At 46.0% G+C, this 22,870-nt stretch overlaps 1 protein-coding gene across 2 annotated transcripts in view; it reads right to left on the reverse strand.

The window, feature by feature from the left end:
• Nucleotides 1-22,870, reverse strand: part of LOC106568988 (rho guanine nucleotide exchange factor 28) — a 108,509-nt gene that overhangs the window by 10,324 nt on the left and 75,315 nt on the right. The window contains exons 20-34 of one of the 2 annotated variants that reach the window (XM_045692531.1): nt 19,890-20,005; nt 19,583-19,723; nt 18,769-19,019; nt 18,314-18,439; nt 18,023-18,140; nt 17,372-17,626; nt 17,165-17,241; nt 16,259-16,437; nt 16,039-16,130; nt 15,060-15,245; nt 14,636-14,862; nt 13,382-13,429; nt 11,651-11,854; nt 10,327-10,632; nt 5,582-5,909 (exon numbers count right to left, since the gene is read on the reverse strand). In XM_045692531.1, the coding sequence (XP_045548487.1) occupies nt 5,582-5,909; nt 10,327-10,632; nt 11,651-11,854; nt 13,382-13,429; nt 14,636-14,862; nt 15,060-15,245; nt 16,039-16,130; nt 16,259-16,437; nt 17,165-17,241; nt 17,372-17,626; nt 18,023-18,140; nt 18,314-18,439; nt 18,769-19,019; nt 19,583-19,723; nt 19,890-20,005 (2,654 nt within the window). The remainder of the gene's footprint in view (nt 1-5,581; nt 5,910-10,326; nt 10,633-11,650; nt 11,855-13,381; nt 13,430-14,635; nt 14,863-15,059; nt 15,246-16,038; nt 16,131-16,258; nt 16,438-17,164; nt 17,242-17,371; nt 17,627-18,022; nt 18,141-18,313; nt 18,440-18,768; nt 19,020-19,582; nt 19,724-19,889; nt 20,006-22,870) is intronic. The other variant, XM_045692539.1, reaches the window with a different exon arrangement.

Consider the following 22,870-nt stretch of genomic DNA (forward strand, 5'->3'; position numbering starts at 1 on the left):
GATGTAAGCGTTTGTAAGGCTCTGTGGTAAAAGATCATGTGGCTGTAAGGGTCTGTTAGGGTCTGTAGTAATAGATCATGTGGCTGTAAGAGTCTGTAAGGGTCTGTGGTAATAGATAATGTGGATGGAAGGGTCTGTGGTAATAGATAATGTGGATGGAAGGGTCTGTAAGGGTCTGTGGTAATAGATGGTGTGGCTGTAAGGGTCTGTGGTAATAGATAATGTGGCTGTAAGGGTCTGCTGTAAAAGATAACGTAGCTGTAAGGGTTTGTGGTAATAGATAATGTGGTTGTAAGGGTCTGTGGTAATAGATAATGTGGATATAAGCGTTTGTAAGGGTCTGTGGTAAAATATCATGTGGCTGTAAGGGTCTGTAGTAATAGATAATGTGGCTGTAAGGGTCTGTAAGGGTCTGTGGTAATAGATGGTGTGGCTGTAAGGGTCTGTAAGGGTTTGTGGTAATAGATCATGTGGATGTAAGCGTTTGTAAGGCTCTGTGGTAAAAGATCATGTGGCTGTAAGGGTCTGCAAGGGTCTGTGGTAATAGATGGTGTGGCTGTAAGGGTCTGTAAGGGTCTGTAGTAATAGATAATGTGCCTGTAAGGGTCTGCAAGGGTCTGTGGTAATAGATGGTGTGGCTGTAAGGGTATGTGGTAATAGATAATGTGGCTGTAAAGGTCTGTGGTAATATACAACGTGGCTGTAAGGGTCTGTGAGGGTCTGTAAGGGTCTGTGAGGGTCTGTGTCAATAGATGGTGTGGCTGTAAGGGTCTGCGGTAATAGATAATGTGGCTGTAAGTGTCTGTGTCAATATATGGTGTGACTGTAAGGGTCTGTAAGGGTCTGTGGTAATAGATCATGTGGATGTAAGCGTTTGTAAGGCTCTGTGGTAAAAGATAATGTGGCTGTAAAGGTATGTAAGGGTCTGTAGTAATAGATAATGTGGCTGTAAAGGTCTGCAAGGGTCTGTGGTAATAGATGGTGTGGCTGTAAGGGTCTGTGGTAATAGATCATGTGGCTGTAAGGGTTTGTGGCAATAGATCATGTGGATGTAAGCGTTTGTAAGGCTCTGTGGTAAAAGATCATGTGGCTGTAAGGGTCTGTTAGGGTCTGTAGTAATAGATAATGTGGTTGTAAGGGTCTGTAAGGGTCTGTGGTAATAGACAATGTGGCTGTAAGGGTCTGTGGTAATAGATAATGTGGCTGTAAGGGTCTGTGGTAATAGATACTGTGGCTGTAAGGGTCTGTGGTAATAGATAATGTGGCTGTAAGGGTCTGTGGTAATAGATCATGTGGCTGTAAGGGTCTGTGGTAATAGATCATGTGGCTGTAAGGGTCTGTGGTAATAGATCATGTGGCTGTAAGGGTCTGTGGTAATAGATCATGTGGCTGTAAGGGTCTGTGGTAATAGATCATGTGGTTGTAAGGGTCTGTGGTAATAGATAATGTGGTTGTAAGGGTCTGTGGTAATAGATAATGTGGCTGTAAGGGTCTGTGGTAATAGATCATGTGGCTGTAAGGGTCTGTGGTAATAGATAATGTGGTTGTAAGTGTCTTTGGTAATAGATGGTGTGGTTGTAAGGGTCTGTGGTAATAGATAATGTGGTTGTAAGGGTCTGTGGTAATAGATGGTGTGGCTGTAAGGGTCTGTGGTAATAGATGGTGTGGTTTATACATCGCCTCATTGTGTTCCCACAGGAATGTGTCGGACTCTGTTTCATTAATTAGTGAGCTCCTTGTTAGCTAACCACTAGTGTGTGTGTATGTGTGTGTGTGTGTGTGTGTGTGTGTGTGTGTGTGTGTGTGTGTGTGTGTGTGTGTGTGTGTGTGTGTGTGTGTGTGTGTGTGAGAGAGAGAGTGTGTGTTAGTGTGCCACTGTCAGCCATTGTCTTAGACCTTTAACTGGGCTGTGATAGATGGGTCTGTACTATAAAGCCTCAGGTCAAAGACTCCTCACAGGGACTGGAGACCATTTTCGAAATGCAATTACTGTTTAAATCAGTGAGATAAAATCCAATAGGATGACTTTAACACCAAGTGGAATGTCAGAAGGCCTGTCATTCATTAAAATGTCAGATAGTCAGGATAATCTTCAAACTAATTATATTTCTATGGGTCCAGTACAGTAACTCAATATACCATCATAGTGAGCACTGATCTTCATAGTTTCATCCCTTATTCATTTTCAGAAGCAGCACAATATTCTGGTTGGTTTACTGTTCAATATTTACAGTAGTTGTTATTTTCAAAAGGCCACCATTATTCAACAGCTAGGCGAGATGGGAAAATCTGATTGGATTCATTGGATCAAATTTCAATCCTTCCATTTCTTCCATTATCATTGTGCAGGAGAACATTCTGGAAATCCTGAGAGAGGGAACAATCCCAACGGCCCTGTGTGAGGGGGAAGAACCGTCCTCACTTGGATGTGAGGTAGAGAAATCAGACTTCTGATAGCTCTGAGCAAGATATGGAGGATTTTTTGGATCAAATACGTTTTGTTTTTGAAGGTGAGATATTGATTTCCTGGATACTATTCTAGTGTGGAATATGAGAGTTCTGTAACATGGGATCGTGTACAGACCCAGAATGCACTAGTAATCTATACCGCCAAATGCAGTGCATTAAATAGTAATGAATGATGTATTGTGAATAGAGATCCATAGAACGTAGGAAGGTGAGATATAGTGTTGGAGTTTGGAGGGAAATCAACCCCCCATTTGGGACGTAGTCCATCTGTGAAACCTGCTGACCTATCAGACAACCTAACAGGAGAAGAGCAATGCATTATGGGGCCTGTCTGGGGCCACAGAGGGGTGCATTGTTGGTAATATGTCAGGTAAGACCTGGCCCTGTGGTAGGTGGGGGTATCCACCCCTCTGTCTTGTTAACAAGATACTGTGAGTCTACGGTGGCTCACGTGTGGTGAATAACAGGAGAAGGTAATAAGGCGATCGATGGAGAGAGATCGTGCTCCGGTCGCATAACAGTAAACAATTCAGCAGCCTGTATCACTGATAGTTACTATAGAGATACCCATTAAATAGGCTATTCAAATAGAAGCATCCATTCTTGTGTATATTCAACAAGTGGTTCTCATCGTAGCCTGTAATAATTCCAGTTCAGATCAGTGTGCATGTATATTAAACCAGTGAGGTATGACAGTTGAAACCTGTGAGACGTATAGACGCAAACAGTCGTCGGCTGACACATGAGCAGTGAAATTCAGATGAATATGTGCATCTCTCATAGCTCCCTCCCCTCTATCCCTCTATCCCTCTATCCCTCTATCCCCTGCTCCTCTGATGACAAGTCGTGCTGTAATGAGTTTTGTAAAGATTTTTCGGATCGATGCTCCAATCCGTCAGCCATGGGCTCTGAGCTGTGATTCACACGCTGTTGACCCGGCCCCCGGCCCCGGCGCTCAATAGATAGAGAACACACGATTACTTTTCTCTCTCCTAGGCGAGAAGGGCCAGACTAGGCTGGTGTAGACGGTGGTGGGGGTGGGGGGGTTGAGGTGGGGGAATCTTTGTCAGGAGACACTGATTAACTGGGAAAGAAGGACAAGCAAGGCCTCACATCGCTTCGAAACAGGAACAGCCTTGAGAGGAATGGGAGGTGTGTGTGGTGAGTACAGAGGCTGTATTTACTTTCTCACAGGTAGCAGCTAGGCCTCATGATATCATGAGGTATCAAAGAAAGAGAGAGAGAGAAGGAGGGAGAGGGGGGTGAAAAAGAGCCTGTCAGATTGCTGATGTCACATTTAGTTGTATGGTATTTAGTCAATGTCAGATCCCATCAACTCATGCTGTGTTATCAATCAAATTCAGCCGAGAAAGCCGGAATCATCTTGTATTTAAGATTAGAGAATAAACACAATCGCTGTAACAGAGATGGATTCACACAACTTTCTGGAGCTGAGTCTTACCGTTGGGTTTCTGCTCAGAGCCCTGTCCCCCTGAGGGTCTGGAACTGGGTCTTACCGTTGGGTTTCTGCTCAGAGCCCTGTCCCCCTGAGGGTCTGGAACTGGGTCTTACCGTTGGGTTTCTGCTCAGAGCCCTGTCCCCCTGAGGGTCTGGAACTGGGTCTTACCGTTGGGTTTCTGCTCAGAGCCCTGTCCCCCTGAGGGTCTGGAACTGGGTCTTACCGTTGGGTTCCTGCTCAGAGCCCTGTCCCCCTGAGGGTCTGGAACTGGGTCTTACCGTTGGGTTTCTGCTCAGAGCCCTGTCCCCCTGAGGGTCTGGAACTGGGTCTTACCGTTGGGTTCCTGCTCAGAGCCCTGTCCCCCTGAGGGTCTGGAACTGGGTCTTACCGTTGGGTTTCTGATCAGAGCCCTGTCCCCCTGAGGGTCTGGAACTGGGTCTTACCGTTGGGTTTCTGCTCAGAGCCCTGTCCCCCTGAGGGTCTGGAACTGGGTCTTACCGTTGGGTTTCTGCTCAGAGCCCTGTCCCCCTGAGGGTCTGGAACTGGGTCTTACCGTTGGGTTTCTGCTCAGAGCCCTGTCCCCCTGAGGGTCTGGAACTGGGTCTTACCGTTGGGTTTCTGCTCAGAGCCCTGTCCCCCTGAGGGTCTGGAACTGGGTCTTACCGTTGGGTTCCTGCTCAGAGCCCTGTCCCCCTGAGGGTCTGGAGCTGGGTCTTACCGTTGGGTTCCTGCTCAGAGCCCTGTCCCCCTGAGGGTCTGGAACTGGGTCTTACCGTTGGGTTCCTGCTCAGAGCCCTGTCCCCCTGAGGGTCTGGAACTGGGTCTTACCGTTGGGTTTCTGCTCAGAGCCCTGTCCCCCTGAGGGTCTGGAACTGGGTCTTACCGTTGGGTTCCTGCTCAGAGCCCTGTCCCCCTGAGGGTCTGGAACTGGGTCTTACCGTTGGGTTTCTGCTCAGAGCCCTGTCCCCCTGAGGGTCTGGAACTGGGTCTTACCGTTGGGTTTCTGCTCAGAGCCCTGTCCCCCTGAGGGTCTGGAACTGGGTCTTACCGTTGGGTTTCTGCTCACAGCCCTGTCCCCCTGAGGGTCTGGAACTGGGTCTTACCGTTGGGTTCCTGCTCAGAGCCCTGTCCCCCTGAGGGTCTGGAGCTGAGTCTTACCGTTGGGTTCCTGCTCAGAGCCCTGTCCCCCTGAGGGTCTGGAACTGGGTCTTACCGTTGGGTTCCTGCTCAGAGCCCTGTCCCCCTGAGGGTCTGGAACTGGGTCTTACCGTTGGGTTTCTGCTCAGAGCCCTGTCCCCCTGAGGGTCTGGAACTGGGTCTTACCGTTGGGTTTCTGCTCAGAGCCCTGTCCCCCTGAGGGTCTGGAACTGGGTCTTACCGTTGGGTTTCTGCTCAGAGCCCTGTCCCCCTGAGGGTCTGGAACTGGGTCTTACCGTTGGGTTTCTGCTCAGAGCCCTGTCCCCCTGAGGGTCTGGAACTGGGTCTTACCGTTGGGTTTCTGCTCAGAGCCCTGTCCCCCTGAGGGTCTGGAACTGGGTCTTACCGTTGGGTTTCTGCTCAGAGCCCTGTCCCCCTGAGGGTCTGGAACTGGGTCTTACCGTTGGGTTTCTGCTCAGAGCCCTGTCCCCCTGAGGGTCTGGAACTGGGTCTTACCGTTGGGTTTCTGCTCAGAGCCCTGTCCCTCTGTGGGTGTGTAGAGGTACCCGGTGACACCGGTGCCACCCGCCCAGCCCTGGGGTGTGTGTGTGTCAGGGTGGAGTTGGAGTGTCTGTCCGTGGCTGGAGCGGGCCAGTAGGGTGTTCAGGCTGTTGTGGGCTCGAGGGTCATCTCCGTACCCCAGGGACCCCCCTCTCTGCTGCTGCTGCAGGTGGTGGTGCACATGGCGGTTGTTGAGCCCCATTGCCGTGGTGACCGCTGCCTCGTTGACAAAAACTGAGCCGCCGTTGTCAAGATGGCCTCCAGGCTGACCAGGAAGTGAGTCCTATGGGAGAAGAACATAGACAGAATGCCACGTTAACAGAACACTGAGCGTGAAGGACGACCATGACAAGAGCATTATCGTAAACATACAGAGAAACCATAACACTAAGACAAGAGTTAGCTATGGGCAACAGTATAACCATTGCTACGTATCAGACATAGTCCAACTAGCCACAGTGGCTATTTACAATAATGGTTTATTCAGTTTATCCATGGCCAAAAAAATTGAATTGTCATAAAAAATAATATTTGAGAGTTATAATCCATATTTTCAGTGTGAAGTATGCCAATTCATATTATATTTCCTGTAATTAACAACAAGATCACTGCTGCAGTGGAGCTGGGCTACCTCTGCTTGGCAAGGTGCTGTAAAGCCCATCCTCCTGCCATAAAGACCTTCTCATTAAAGAGGATCTGACAGAGGACACAGGATCTGTCTCTGACCCCCTGACCATCTGCCTGGGGCTAAATGTTAGCAGGGTAACACTAAACACTACATCCATACTGATCAGCAGGGAAACGCTAATGGATCCAAATGGCAGCCTGTTCCCTTCGTAGTGCACTACTTTTGACCAGGGACCATAGGGAATAGGGTGCCAATTGGAACACAACCTAAGACTGCACTGCTTCCATACAGATCAGGCTGCAGTAACTCCTGTTTTCTGTCACGGAAGTAGGAAGTTCGTGTTGGACTGCTAATTCTGCCTCAGCTTTGACACAGATTAAATGAATGAGGTAGGAGAACATCTTACCTAGGCTGGACATAGCATACAGAAGAGAAGTACGTAGATGAGAGAGAAAGAGGAGGAGAGTGAGACACATATGAGACCCCCCTCCCATTCCACTCTATACACGTTGAATCATCCCACCTGCTGAACCTCACAACCCAAGCTCAACCCCACGGAGGCCTAGGCCAGGGGGTAAATGGTCTACATTCATGAGGTCGTTGGTTTTAACATACACCCTCCCCATAAGGTCCTGTAGAGGGGCAGGCAGAGGGCATTGTATAGGAACACTGTTCTATTTATACTATCTCTCTCTCCTCTCACTCTCTCTCCCACTCTTTCTCCTTGCCTCTCCTCTCGCTCTCTCTCTCCTCTCACTCTCTCTCCCACTCTTTCTCCTTGCCTCTCCTCTCGCTCTCTCTCTCCTCTCACTCTCTCTCCCACTCTTTCTCCTTGCCTCTCCTCTCGCTCTCTCTCTCCTCTCACTCTCTCTCCCACTTTCTCCTTGCCTCTCCTCTCGCTCTCTCTCTCCTCTCACTCGCTCTCCCTCTCCTTGCCTCTCCTCTCCCGCCTCTCTCCCTCTCCCTCTCCTTGCCTCTCCTCTCCCGCCTCTCTCCCTCTCCTCTCCCGCCTCTCTCCCTCTCCTTGCCTCTCCCTCTCCTTGCCTCTCCCTCTCCTTGCCTCTCTCCCTCCTTGCCTCTCTCCCTCTCCTTGCCTCTCTCCCTCTCCTCTCCCGCCTCTCTCCCTCTCCTCTCCCGCCTCTCTCCCTCTCCCTGCCTCTCTCCCTCCTTGCCTCTCTCCCTCTCCTTGCCTCTCTCCTCTCCTTGCCTCTCTCTCTCTCTCTCTCTCTCTCTCTCTATGCCTCTCTCTCTCTATGCCTCTCTCTCTATGCATCTCTCTCTATGCCTCTCCTCTCAGCTTGGGGGCATATTTCACTACAGGCCCGCTCCACTCGCTTTTCAAACAAAGTGTCGATATGAATAATTAAAGTATTTTGGAGAGGATTGATTGGTTTGCGGCGTTCGCATGCTTTTAATTATTTTGTCGCTGGAGCTTTTATTCTCTACGGTTTAATTATCATCAATCATGAAGTTGTTTATTAGCGAGCGGAGCTGCTGAGCGATGAGACAGACGACGCTCAAATTGCTCTCATTACCGCAGGTCGTATATCAAGGGCCCGGATGGAGCTGCTATGTGTGACTGAGTGGGCCACCGTAGCTTTGGTTGCTGGCTACACTTTGTCTTGGGAGAGAGGCACTTCTCAATAATGAACTTCTAACCCAGGGAGAAACATGACCTTGGTTCACACATATACACAGGCAGGTTGACGTTTATTGTCATGAATCCTGCCCTGGAGGCAGAACCGAGCGATTTCCGCTAGATGGGCCAGCTGCAAAGTCAAAATTGGCTATATCGTAAAAATGTATGAAAACAAATGTGTTTTTTAAAGTGGAACTGACAGTGTTTTAACTACTTTGCAGCTATGAAACAAACAGACAATCATAATATTAGTAAAAAATATACATTTCCCAGTTTGGGAATCCAGGCTGTATCACAACCGGCCGTGATTGGGAGTCCCAAAGGGCGGCGCCCAATTGGCCCAGCGTCGCCCGTGTTCAGCCGGTGTAGGCCGAATTTGTTCTTAACTGACTTGCCTAGTTAACTAAAGGTTAAATTTAAAAAATGTAAACTTTATTAGAGGTTTTAAAAATAGGTTCTATTTGACTCAACATTCCATGATGTACACTAAGGCATTGTTGCAGTTAAATTAATGGTCAATATAATTCACCAATACATTTCGTGGTAGTCAAAAAATATTGCTATCAGGTTGTAAATCACAGCTGTCCTGGTACATAGTTTGCTGCCTCCATTCAGGATGCACTGTTTCAGTTTCAAACTCAATATTTTGGACAAAAACGGACGAATGTAACTAAGGCTGGGAATGACAATACAATCAAACTAGCAAGGGCAATGATCACAAGTCAGTCATAACGTGGCTAATAGGCTAGCGTATCTATTTATGTAGCAAGCTAAAAACACGGAGCCTAACGTTAGCCAGCTAGCTAGCTGCTAGGAGGATGTCATGCCATTGGAGGAGTAAGTGAGTGACTCATATCATTTTTCGGTGGCTGTACACAACTAGAGATACAGGTGTCATTTGGTTAGCTAGCAAGAACTTGAATGACTGTTATCCAGTTAGCATATCTCTTGCCTTTCCAAATTCACTCTGGCTATCTACTCAGATTTCAGAGCACAAAATAACTGATGAATTTACGAGCATGCAACACCCGCTGAATATGCCGGTGTCAGTAAATGTAGGCAAAAAAGTAATAGTTAGTCCCAAACACTCTAGATAACATGTAAACAGCCTTACCGGCTCTGCTACGGCGAGGAAAATGGTCAGATTGAGGTGTTCTCTCATTTGTGTCTGGAAGTAGCTAGCTAGCAAGCTAGCTAACTTTAGCCAGTTAGATTGGGTGCTTGGTTGGGACATGCATACATTGGCAGGCAAGCTGCAGAAGGACGAGCAGGCTACTATTCCCCATTGTTTATCAGTGCAATTTTGACGGCCAACTAGCTGAAAAGTTTGAGAGCGTTTATCTAATGTTCCTTCGTTAGATTTTAGTTCATCTTGCTCTGGCTAGCATTAGTTGTTGATCTTGTTGTTGTTGATGTGTATAACTGAGGGAGAGAAAGTCTACCTCTTCATGGTTGTTTGATCAATAGAACTGTAAAGTTCCCAAATGTAAGAGGACTCCCGTGGTATTACATACTTGCAGAAATCCATTCAGGTGTATTTTGTAGCTTTTGGCGAATGTGTTCTAATGATCTGAAGTCATGCTGTTGCTACTAAACACACAGTCCAGTTCAAAGTGAATGATGGCAGTCCCGATTGGCAAATGGATTGTTTGTATAAAGGCCTACTGTAGCTCTGATTGGCTATAGCTCACCGGTCTGTGTAGACTCAGGTCTTGGACGAGACAGATGTTTTTATTAGGTTTAATTAACTGCAGTGTCTATTAATTGTCCAAACTCTCGGTCGCTTTCCCGCCACTCTATTGCTGTAGAATTTTCACAAATGCCTTGGTATACGTAATTCGCAAACATTCTAAGAATATATGAAAACGTGAAAATGACCATATCAGATGTTTTATTTTTTAAGTGTCATATTCTTCCTGGGGGTGTATGTGAACAGATTTGAATAAGATTTCATGTTGCTAAAATGCTGTCAGTTCTACTTTAAGGTTAGGGTTAGGCATTATGGTTAGCTGTGTGGTTAAGGTTAGGGCTAAGGTTAAGGTTTAAAACACAGTAGGCTGCTGATAATAATGGCCGGAACTGAGCAAATGGAATGGCATTAAAAACCTGGAAACCATGTGTTTGATATATTTGATACCATTCCACTGATTCCACTCCAGTCAACCATCAACTAATGAGCCCGCCCTCCCCAATTAATGTGCCACCAACCTCCTGTAGTTTATAATCAGATTTGATGACTTTGTGGCTGTGCCAGCTTGTGACCACTCTGCAGAGCTGCCTCCAGGGCAAGATTCATGACAATAAATGCCAACCTGCTTATACACACCCTTATAGTATATTTACTCTCAGCATCTCTCATTCACACTCATGCAGTGGGTATTAGCTACAGGCTAGGATGCCTTTTGAGAACCCACTCACCCCCCTCACACACACCTGATGACAGCGGTCCAGTGGTATGACCATGACAGGCAGGCTCCTTTGTCGGCTATGTCTCCAGCTCTGCAACAGGTTCTGCTGGGTCTCCAGCCTCTCCCTCTCCTTCTCCACACTCCTCTGACTCTCTCTCAGCCTCTCCAGGCTCTGCTGGTACTCTCCCAGCTGCTCCTCCAGCTCTTCCCGCTCCTGTTTCAGCCTCTCAGCCTCCAGGTGGCACTGTCTCTCCCTCTCCTCCAGCCTGCTCTCCAGCTCCCCCTGTTGGCTGTGGCGTGCCTGGCACTCCCTCTCCCACCGCTGTCTCTCCTGGAGGTAGGGAAATATTCAACAGAATCCATTAGTTGATGGTTGCTTGGGCCGCGATAAATCGTTTAATAAAAATATATTTTTTAAACTAATAAATCCTGGCAAAGTACAAAAAGAGGTGAGTGTGCATAGTAGATATACACTACCGTTCAAAAGTTTGGGGTCATTTAGAAATGTCCTTGTTTTTGAAAGAAAAGCCCAAAAAATGATGCCTAGAAGGCCAGCATCCCAGAGTCGCCTCTTCACTGTTGACATTGAGACTGGTGTTTTGCGGGTACGATTTAATGAAACTGCCAGTTGATGACTTGTGAGGCGTCTGTTTCTCAAACGAGACACTCTAATGTACTTGTCCTCTTGCTCAGTTGTGCACCGGGGCCTCCCACTTCTCTTTCTATTCTGGTTAGAGCCAGTTTGCGCTGTTCTGTGAAGGGAGTAGTACACATCGTTGTACGAGATCTTCAATTTCTTGGCAATTTCTCGCATGGAATAGCCTTCATTTTTCAGAACAAGAACAGACTGACGAGTTTCAGAAGAAAGGTCTTTGTTTCTGTCCATTTTGAGCCTGTAATCGAACTCACAAATGCTGATGCTCAAGATACTCAATTAGTCTAAAGAAAGCCGTTTTATTGCTTCTTTAATCAGTACAACAGTTTTCAGCTGTGCTAACATAATTACAAAAGGGTTTTCTAATTAGCCTTTTAAAATGATAAACGTGTATTAGCTAACACAATGTGCCATTGGAACACAGGAGTGATGGTTGCTGATAATGGGCCTCTGTACGCCTATGTAGATAGCCGTTTCCAGCTACAATAGTCATTTGCAACATTAACAATGTCTACACTGTATTTCTGATCTATTTTATTTTAATGGACAAATACATTTGCTTGTCTTTAAAAAACAAGGACGTTTCTAAGTGACCCCAAACTTTTGAACGATAGTGTATGCTTACTTATTTTGGAATCGATAAGGTCACCCTAAATTGATTAATCAATTCATGGATTAATCTAACTCATCCTACCTGGTGCAGCCTGCCCTGCAGCCGTACTGCGGCCGCCACCTCCTCACGGCGCTTCTCTAGGTTACGCTGCTTCTCCTGCTCCTGCAGAGCGTTGCCACGGAGACATGGGGTGTGTGGTCTCGGAGAGCGGGGGGAGTGGCGGTCAGTCTCGTGGAGGAGGAACTTCTGAACCTCGTAGAAACTGTCTTGGATGGTTACCGCCGCCTGCAGAGAGGAAACAAATATGTGACGATAACGTGACTGACTGACTGACTGACTGGCTGGCTGAATGGCTGACTGGCTCATTGACTGACTGACTGACTAACTCATTGACTAGCTGGCTGGCTGACTATCTGACTACTTGGCTGGCTGACTGACTGGTTGGCCGGCTGGATGGCTGACTGACTGGTTGGTCGGCTGGATGGCTGACTGACTAGCTGGCTGGCTGACTGGTTATCCGGCTGGATGGTTGACTGATTGACTAGTTGGCCAGCTGGATGGCTGACTGATTGACTAGCTGGCTGGATTGCTGACTGACTGACTGGTTGGCCAGCTGGATGGCTGACTGATTAACTAGCTGGCTGGATGGCTGACTGACTGACTCATTGACTGACAACTGACTAACTCATTGACTTGCTGGCTGTCTGACTAGCTGACTACCTGGCTGGCTGGCTGGCTGACTGACTGACTGGTTGGTCGGCTGGATGGCTGACTGACTAGCTGGCTGGCTGGCTGACTAACTGACTAGCTGGTTGACTGACTGGTTGGCCGGCTGGATGGCTGACTTATTGTCTGGTTTGCCGGGTGGATGGCTGACTGACTGACTAGCTGGCTGGATGGCTGACTGACTGACTGATTGACTCATTGACTGATTGACTGGCTGACTAGCTGGCCAACTGGCTGGCTGGCTGGCTGCTGACTGACTGACTGGGATCCACACTGGGCCAACCGTCGATGGCCATGTGTGGCTCCAAGCCAAGGATAATGGGGGCAATAGAAGCAGGTGATTTGAATACCAAAAATGGGTCAGTCGACATTTTGACAGTCAACGGCAAACCAAATACTCACTGGTACTTTAAGGCTGAGCTACATATTGTTAGGCCAAGCAGGCCTAGAACACATGTATAGACCGCATACAAACACATACCAATATACAAGAAATGTCACTATGTACAGTAGGCTACACACACACACACCGCAAACACACACGCTTCACATTACTAACACAAACACATACTGTGCACACACCAAACAGAATAGACTCCATCTACATCAACACATCAAATGCTCCCTGTGCAGAGCAGGAGAAAAGTCTCTCTCTCCTCTGGTCTCTCTCCCACTAAGAATAGGATAATTGGGTTCCTCTCTCCAGCAGCTTACTGCCTGGCCGTCTAGCGCTTCAAGCTTCAGACAATCCAGCTGATTGTTGGATCTCTGTTTACAGAAGCTGTGGTGCAGCCAGGCAAATACATCCACACACGCATGGACGCACATGCAGGCACAACACACACACATACATACTAAGACTTCATCTTGAGCAACCTGAATGTGGCACTAAAACAGGATATATCTGTTCCTGCTGAGAAGACACTGGGTCTGTGTGTCGAATGGAAATTAGTGGCTGAGATGAGATACACAGTGTGTGTGTGTGTGTGTGTGTGTGTGTGTGTGTGTGTGTGTGTGTGTGTGTGTGTGTGTGTGTGTGTGTGTGTGTGTGTGTGTGTGATTCACCTCCCATAGGGATGAGCTCACCTGTAGACTATAGAGCAACTGGGTCAAGCTTTGGACACTGTGTGACACCTGTTATTGAGGAAGACAACCACAGTTAACACATGATAAACAGTAGCTAATAGTCAGGCTTTCATCTCACTTTATGAGGATCTTCTCATGACTTCATCCTTCCACAAATAACATTCCCTCTATAAGAACCCTCTATAAAAAACGGTATACAAATAAATGGAATGGTTCTAGTACTTCAGTGTTAGTGAGTGAGAATGGAGTGTTTCACTCTCCTACAGATGTAGGATCTTAATTTGAGCAAGCTTGCTAGAGCAGGAAAATAATCCTACAGCAACAGGAAATGTCAATTATTATGTGGATTATAACTAATGGAGTTGATAAATTTTTCGTAAGAGAAAATAAAGTAGGACATTTAAAAGTGGAACTTCAGAAGCCTTTTTAAACCTTACACTACAAATTCGCATGCAACAGGGTGATCAAATTACAATCCTACATCGGTAATATGTTGCAGTCTCCTAGATGGCCGAACCTGCATAAGACGCTATTGGCTTCCTCCAGCACTACACTCCAATCATGGTTCCACGTAATGGTGAGACTGCAGTATAATCTCCTCTCATCACAAGGCACATTTTCTAAGTAGAGTCCATTTGTCTGAGGAGTCTATGTGAAAGTGTACATATAGCACCACCTTGTGGTCCGATAGTGTATGTATACCCACTCCGTACACTACGTTACCTCACATCTTCCAGTCAATACTTCTTTTTCTTATCACAGTTCTTTACCTCACAGCCAGGGCACACATTAAGATGCTAACGATAGCACAAATGTGTCCGAGGAAATTGGGATATAATTCTCTACATCTATTTTTAATGAGACGGTACCTTTGAAAGCTAAATGGACTTTCTCCTGTATTATTAAGATATTAATAATTTATCACATTAAGGCTGAAATGTAATTCTAATAGATGGTGTTAAATTATTCAAACAACTGTTGGGATTGTTGAGCCACCATGAGAAGCGAAGGAGGAAGGTGACAAGTCAAGGCCAAAATGAACACTGAACGCAGTACACACTTCAGCAGCTCAAGACTACAACAAGCCTATGGCTCTAACTGCAAAGCCCATTGGTATTTGAGCCTCTTGGTGTGATGGCTACGGTGTTGGACTGACAGTCACAGAGACCAGGGTTGAAGCCCTGTCAGGTTAGCCCTGAATTCGCTACAATATCTATGGTATATAGCTAAGACAACCCTGCATAGAAGACCTACCTTAAGGTTGATATTATTAGTCAGGGACTGCAGTACAAGGACCTGGGAGGCTGACTCCCCATCCCTGGTATTAGGGTCCCCAAGAGAGGCCTCCGCATCTGAGGGGATGTCCTGGGGGGTAGGAGGGCAGGCTGGGGACACAGGGTGGGACAGGGGGTCCCTGGGTGGGCTGCAGGGGCTGAAGGGGGAAAAGGTCAGCGAGGACAGAGTGGTCCTCAGGTTCTCAGCTGGAGAGAGAGGGGGGAGGGGGGGATACAGACAGACAGACAGACAGACAGACAGACAGACAGACAGACAGACAGACAGACAGACAGACAGACGACAGACAGAGTAAGACATTGGACACTCTACAACAGGAAATGGACAACATGTTCAAGAAGCTAACGATGGTCAGTGAGTCTTATAGTGAGGTATATCGTCTCACCCTCTCTGAGTGCGGCAGTAAGCAGTACTGCAGCCTGGGGCACCTCCTCTGGGTTTGGCTGGACCAGTAGGTGTGTCTCAGGGTGTGGTTCCTGGGCCTCGCCCCTCAGGGCAGACAGTTCAGCATAGATCTGTAGCTTCTCCTCCAGACTGGAGCATATCTGATAATCCTGACTGGATAGGGTCTCTGGTAGATAACACATTAATACACTATCATTAATAAACTATCATTAATAAAGTCATTAATCATGAATAAACAGACTAGAACAGATCTGATCGTCCGGACTGGACAGGCTCTCTGGTAGATAACACATTAATGTCTTACCCTGGAGATCAATTCAATCTCCACTGAGTTAGGTTCATCTGATTTAGGTTTTGTTTGCCTCTCATGTGGAATGATCTCCAAAAGTCTTTGAAGTTGGTGGAGTTGGTGGTCCTAGAGGGCCTTTTTACTGAATAATGTGTTTGTTTCATATGATTGTGTTTTGTTTTTCGTGTTGTGTGTCTGCTTTTCATGTGTTCTGTAATTGACATGTATATATAGACATGTATAGTGTAATTGCTGTTTATTGATGTGTTCATGCAGGGCTCATCTGCAAAAGAGGCCGTGGTCTTAGTAAGACTCCCTGCTTAAATAAAGGTTAAATAAATGAATAAACTAGCATTACTATATCTGTAGATTCTCCTACAGACTGAATCAGATCTGATGGTCCTGACTCTACAGGTTCTCTGACACAACAACAAAACAGAAATACATCACAATAGTAATACACAATAAACATTTTATAGCCAGTAATACACAATCAACACAATATCTCAGGCTCTGACAGAATAACACCACATACATTCGATAAATCATAATCAACACTCAGAAATCACACTAGAAAATCGCAGTAGCAGCGGTAATGCCAGTCACCAACAGATATAGAAGTAAAGGGAATATGACAGAGAAGCTATATATAGGTTATGGATATAAATACCCTGTAGTTTGTGTATCTTCTGGAGTCTGGCCTCAGCTGTTCTTCTCTCCTCTTCTGACTCGTTAGTGTTCTCCTCCTCTTCCTCTGGACAGCTGGACAGACAGTTTTAGGCAGACACACACATCCACACACACACACACATACAGAGAGAGAGAGTGAGAGAGAGAAAGAGAGAAAGAGAGAGAGACCCCCCACCCACCCACTCCCTCCCCTGACTGACCTCTCTACTGCCTCTCTGATTAGTCTCATCCAGGTGTTGCGTTCATCTTTCGAGGAAGTGTGGACCTCGTACATCTCTGGCCCTGCAGCCGACGCACTAATCAGAAACATCCCTCTCTCCTCATTGGCTACCTCTCTGACGATCAGCTTCTGGAGAGAGATCACTGGGGGCTTCTGGTCCTGAGGAGCACAGACAGGCAGAATGGGAGGATGACAGCGTGTTAGTAAAGTTAATGAAAACAGAGGGCCAACATTCACAGATGTAGGGGATGACATGTCTTTTTGAGTCCCAATCCCCCATATAAGATAAGAGATTGTGTATTACTCCATCCAGGATGGACATGTCTTCAGATTGTTTCCCAACCCCTCCGATATAATAAAATGAAGAGCAGAGAGCAGTAGCCCAAAGCTATCAGACTTAGTCTAAAGGAACTGAATTGAAGTGTAGAGTTTATTTTGTCTTATTGCATTAAAGTGATGCTCCAGAGGCTTTGTATAATTTCAGCCAGTAGTTTTGAAAGTAGTGCTCACGAACCAAAAGTGAAAATTGTGTCCTACGTCATCCATTTCATTTAGCAGATACTCTTATCCAGAGCAACTAGGGTTAAGTGCCTTGCTCAAGGGCACATGAACAGATTTTTCACCTAGTCGGCGAGGTGATTCGAAACCAGTGACTTTTCGGTTTCTGGCTCAACACGCTGACACGCTAGGCTACCTACCGCCATGTTACGTCCTGCAATTCATATGATATGTTACGAATCCCAATTCATATGATATGTTACGTCCTGCAATTCATATGATATGTTACGAATCCCAATTCGTACAATATGTAATGAATTTGTAAGTGCTTAAGATCCCGGACTGCATCTTTAACAGCAAATGTCACAAGACCCTTTCATAGACATACCACAGCAGCGAATATGAACTTCTGGTCTTTCTCCTGGAGGAAGATCAGTGTGTCTGTCAGAAGGAGAGCCATGACATCTGCAGAGATATGACACAAGACAGTTGTAAACAAGGCAATCCATTATCAATATTAGTGTGAAATGGATTGATTGATTGTTTGGGTTGATTGATTGATTGATTGATTGATTGATTGACCAGTGTGTGAGACCTTTGAGTCGTCCGGTGGCGGTCTTCCACAGTAACAGGCCCTGGTGTTTGAGGGTCTGGCCTGGCCCCAGAACATCCTGCTTTCTGAACGTGTGCCCGTTCTTCAGCTTGGCAAAGCTACGATTCTCCATCCTGTTCAGGACATCCTGTAACCGTTGACCCTGCTCAAACTCACTGACCATCAGGTCAACCGCCGCGATAACTTCCTTGATCAGAACCAGAGCTCTGGAGAGGTCCATGTGCTCCTCACTGTCCGCTGAGAGAGGGAGAGGGGGGAGAGGGGGGAGGGGAGGGAGGGGGAGAGATAGAGAGAGGAAGGGGGAGAGGAGGGAGGAAGAGGAATAGAAAGAGGAGAGAGAGAGAGAGAGAGAGAGAGAGAGAGAAAACATTTGGGCACATTGAAGTTGTAAGCGCAATACTATACATCCGGTTACCGTCATATCAGTATGGAAGTTATATTTCAAATACAGCACATTGTTGTCCTTTTTTCAAAGTCTTCATGTAATCTCTGACTGTGACGGTTACTGTAATTGCTGTATATTCGCACTGATAGCTGAGCTGTATGATAAAACCACCTGTCCAACATAAAACCATGTTCATGTTATCTGATCCTGACAGCAGAGGGCAGCAGAGCAAAGCGAGGCAGACTGACCCTGAGTGTACTGTAGAATCCTCTCCAGCAGAACAGGGTACTTAGTGATCCTCTGGGTCACCAACAAGATGCATTCTGGGATCTCTCTCCTCCGGACCAAATAGTTATTACTTTGTTGCTATAGAAACACAAAATCAACAATCAATCATTAGTCACAAGTGGAATATACAATATAACCACTTCTCAAGGTATCCTACATCGAGACATAACTTGTAGAGACAGATAACTCCTCAATACAACTTCTCAGTCTTGCGACTTGAGAAGTCTTCTAAGCAGACAAGCCAAACGTACCTTGATGAAGGTCTGAAATCGTTTGTTGTGCTGCTGTAACTCTTTGAAGAAGGTGACTGCCTCAGTGTGATGGCTGCAGAACTCTCCATACACCTGTTTCATCCTCTCTGCACTGTCTTCAGAAAACTGCACCAGAAATGGGAAGTTATACAGTCAATCTAGATCCAACGTACTCAATCAGTCAAATAGAACATTATCACCACAGTCATGTTTCTCGAGGTTGAATTACTGAATTACAGGAGAGAGTGAGTGGACATTGGCAATGTTTCAAACAAAAAAACAGCAATATCTGTATATACCCAGGTTTTGTGGAGGTACTGATTCATTGTAATTCAGACTCAGCATGTATTTCTAGGGGTCATGAGGTCATTCTGTCTGCACAGATTCCATATGATTGTATGAAAAAAGTTGCCACTAGTTTTAGTGTTACAAAGCACTTAATTTTAACAGCACACCTGTTGCAACAGGATGTCTCCGATGCGCACTATGACGTAGTTCCTGTCCCCGTGTGGCTTGGCGGAGCTGTGGCGGCGTTCCCGCATGGCGTTGAAGAGGTTGTGGTGGAGGAGGAGGAGTTCATCCAGACAGGGAAAGACACGGTCCACGGCGCCCGCATCCAACTGAACCTCCTCCATCATCCCTCGCCGGAACACCTCAGCCATGATCCTCAGTGTCTGGAGGTGGTGCATCTCTGTCTGCATCAACTCTGAGAGGACACACACACAGTCAGTGGAGGCTGCTGAGGGGAGGACGGCTCATAATAATGGCTGGAACGGAGCGAATGGAATGGCATCAAACACAAGGAAACCATGTGTTTGATGTATTTGATACCATTCCATTCATTCCGCTCCAGCCATCACCACGAGCCCGTCCTCCACAATTAATATGCCAACCTCCTGTGCACACAGTGCATCTTTGAGATCGCATACATTGCAGTCTGCCAGCGCCTAATCACTGATCTACAAATCATCTTGCATCCCAACTAACTGCTCATTATGTGATCAATATTAGCAATACCTCGCCTTTCTCAAACGGATCCCCTCAAACATGCTGGCACATACGCACATACACACAGTCCAATTACCCACCTTTCCAAGATGACAAAGGTTTCTGTAGACCAACCGATCCATTGGACATGCCATAACAACAAACCATAAACTTTCCTGTGCTATGCCCCTTAACATTTCAGCACTCATTACTCATTTATAACTCACTAACTGTATTACAAAACAGCTGGTTTCATTACATATGAAAGCAGTGTTTTCTCACCATAGATAACATCCTGTCTCTTGACCACCCGTTTGTCCTGCTTCTTACAGAACGTGTGCTCCACCGTCAGACTCCAAGACTCAGCCTCGTAGTCTAGAGCATCAGCATCTAGGTCACTATGGAGACTAGCGTCCACACAGTCTACATGGGGAGAGAAAGGACAAACTGTAAGAAAGACATGAATCATAGGTCTCTTTCTAACACCTGTTCATCATTCCTCTGCATTTCCAATGGAAAATGGTTTGACACAAAATGGACAGCATTGACTGTCTGTATTGTCCCTTCTGGGTTCACACTCCTGCAGTACCTTCTCCGACGGAGGAGTCAGTGGACGTGGACGACTCGGTGGTCTGCAGAAGCTCCTCTGATTGGCCAGGACACCACCTGCTGTCAGACTCCGCCTCTGGACTCTCGTTAAGCCTGCTTGGACAGTGACAATGTGTCAATAACATACAGTAAGTATCATCCCAAAAAATCATAATCACAATCTTACTGTAATATACTGAGAGTGAGTGAGAGATAGACAGAGAGAGAAAAATAGATAGTTAGGGAGAGTAGGAGACAAAGAGAGAGAGCAACGGGCACCCTGCCCAGACAAGCGAGACACCCTCCCAGACCTGCAAGACCCCCCACGGACCTGCCCCTAGAAGAGCCCCACCGAGAGGACCCCCGCCGAGAGGACCTACATCCAGACCACAGTACCAACAGGCACATCGACTCTCCCACCCCACCACCCTAACCAGTTAACACCCACCAAAACCAACAACTCATATAGGTCCCCCAGATCAGCCCTGAGCCCCCCCTTTCCCTCCCATGCCCCTACCATGCCCCCAACCCCCACAATGACAAACTCAAAATGATAAGCACACATCCAGTACGCCCAGGCCGAGAGCAGCGCAACAGGGACAAACCCCACTCCTACACACACCCAAGTCCCATCCTGTGACCTAAGAGGCATGTATCACATGCTCAGCATGCTCTGCTCATACCTACTGTAATGGTCCGGGCCTAAACCACACAAATAACAACACTGGACACTATGGAACACAAAGCTTTCACTATCTCGTCCTGGAATAGACAAGGTCTGAGATCATCTGCTTTTGGCCTAAAGATGCTCAGGGGGTATGCTAATTGGGTCTAGAGCAGACCTACCCCACTCTATTAAATTAGTCAAAACAGGAACATTTTACATCTGGCTATAAATTAATAAGGAAATTATCTCAACAGAGAAAAATTTCCTCATGTGTGCTACCTATATCCCCCCAATAGAATCCCCACACTTTAATGAAGATGGCTTCTCCATCCTAGACGAAGAGGTCAATCATGTAGGCCCAGGGACACGTACTAGTCTGAGAACCTGACATTCTCGGCACACGGGGACAAACACCAACCTGGAGGTGACAGCATTCCCTCCCAAATATGCCCCCCTAGACACAACTATGACAAAACAACCAACAAAAATGGGGCACAACTCTTGTCTCTACATAGTCAATGGTAGTTAGGCTTCAGGGGGACTCCTATAGTAGGTAGACCTACAGCTCATCCCCTGGCAGTTTGTACTATAGATTGCTTTATCACAGACCTCAACCCCGAGTCTCTCAGAGTGTTCACAGTCAGCCCACTAACACCCCTATCAGATCACAGAAAAATCACAGCCTACTTGAACAAAGAAATAATCATGAGGCCTCAAAGCTGAACAAACTACATACTATTAAGAAACGCTGTAGATTGGAGGAAAGTAGTGTAGAAACATACCAAAAAACACTTATTCAATCCCTTTTAGACAACTTCCTGGACAAAACATTTCACTGTAATAGTGAAGTTGTAAACTTGGCAGTAGAATGCCTAAACAGTATATTATTTGACCTTTCAGCTTCCCTATCAAATCTAAAAACTTCAAGCAGACAACCTAAGAAAATGAACAACAATGACAAATGGTTTGATGAAGAAGGCGAAACCCCATGAAAGAAACTGATAAACATATCCAACCAAAAACACAGAAAACCTGAAACTATGCCTACACTATGTTGAAACACTAAAACAATACAGAAACACAATATGAAAAAAGAAGGAACAGCATGTCAGAAATCTGCTTAATATCATTGAAGAATCCATAGAATCTAACCACTTTTGGGAAAATTGGAACACACTAAACCAACAACAACACGAAGCGCTACCTATTCTAAAAAGAGATGTATGGAAAAACCACTTCTCAAATATTTTCGGCTCAATAACAAAGAACAAATAGACAAAAACATATACAAGATGAACTACAAATCTTAGAATCAGCTATTAAAGAATACTTTCCAAAGGCACTGTATGTGCCCACTGCCCACCAAATGAGGTGGAATCTGAGCTGCACTTCCTAACCTCCTGTCAAATGTATAACCACATTAGAGATACATCAGGGCATAAAATTAGCGTTTTGGTCCACCTGCCATTGTGGCCGGTAGATCAAAAAAATCTACCAGACACTCAGATTCTTTCCCAGACAAAATATTTTTTTGCTGCTAAAATTACACAAACAAAACACAGAAAAACAGATGAACATGCTTTGTGATGTATCTAAAAAAGAAATGTATTACTAGTAAAAAGTAACTAATGTGGTTATTGTTTAGTCTTTTAACCAAAATACACTATACAGTGCCTTGCAAAAGTATTCATCCCCCTTGGCGTTTTTCCTATTTTGTTGCATTACAACCTGTAATTTAAAAGGATTTTTATTTGGATTTCATGTAATGGACATACACAAAATAGTCCAAATTGGTCAAGTGAAGAAAATTACTTCTTAAAAAAAAAAAATAAGAATAACAGAAAAGGGGTGTGTGCATATGTATTCACCCTTTGTTATGAAGCGCCTAAACAAGATCTGGTGCAACCAATTACCTTCAGAAGTCACATAATTAGTTAAATAACATGATCTGTCACATGATCTCAGTATATATACACCTGTCCTGAAAGGCCCCAGAGTCTGCAACACCACTGAACAAGGGGCACCACCAAGCAAGCGGCACCATGAAGACCAAAGAGCTCTCCAAACAGGCCAGGGACAAAATTGTGGAGAAGTACAGATCAGGGTTGGGTTATAAAAAAACATCAGAAACTTTGAACATCCCACGGAGCACCATTAAATCCATTATTAAAAAACCGAAAGAATATGGCACCACAACAAATCTGACAAGAGAGGGCCGCCCACCAAAACTCACAGACCAGGCAAGGAGGGCATTAATCAGAGAGGCAAGAAGAGACCAAAGATAACCCTGAAGGAGCTGCAAAGCTCCACAGCAG

Source organism: Salmo salar, chromosome ssa01 (assembly GCF_905237065.1).
Source record: "Salmo salar chromosome ssa01, Ssal_v3.1, whole genome shotgun sequence".
Taxonomy (NCBI): Eukaryota; Metazoa; Chordata; class Actinopteri; order Salmoniformes; family Salmonidae; genus Salmo; species Salmo salar.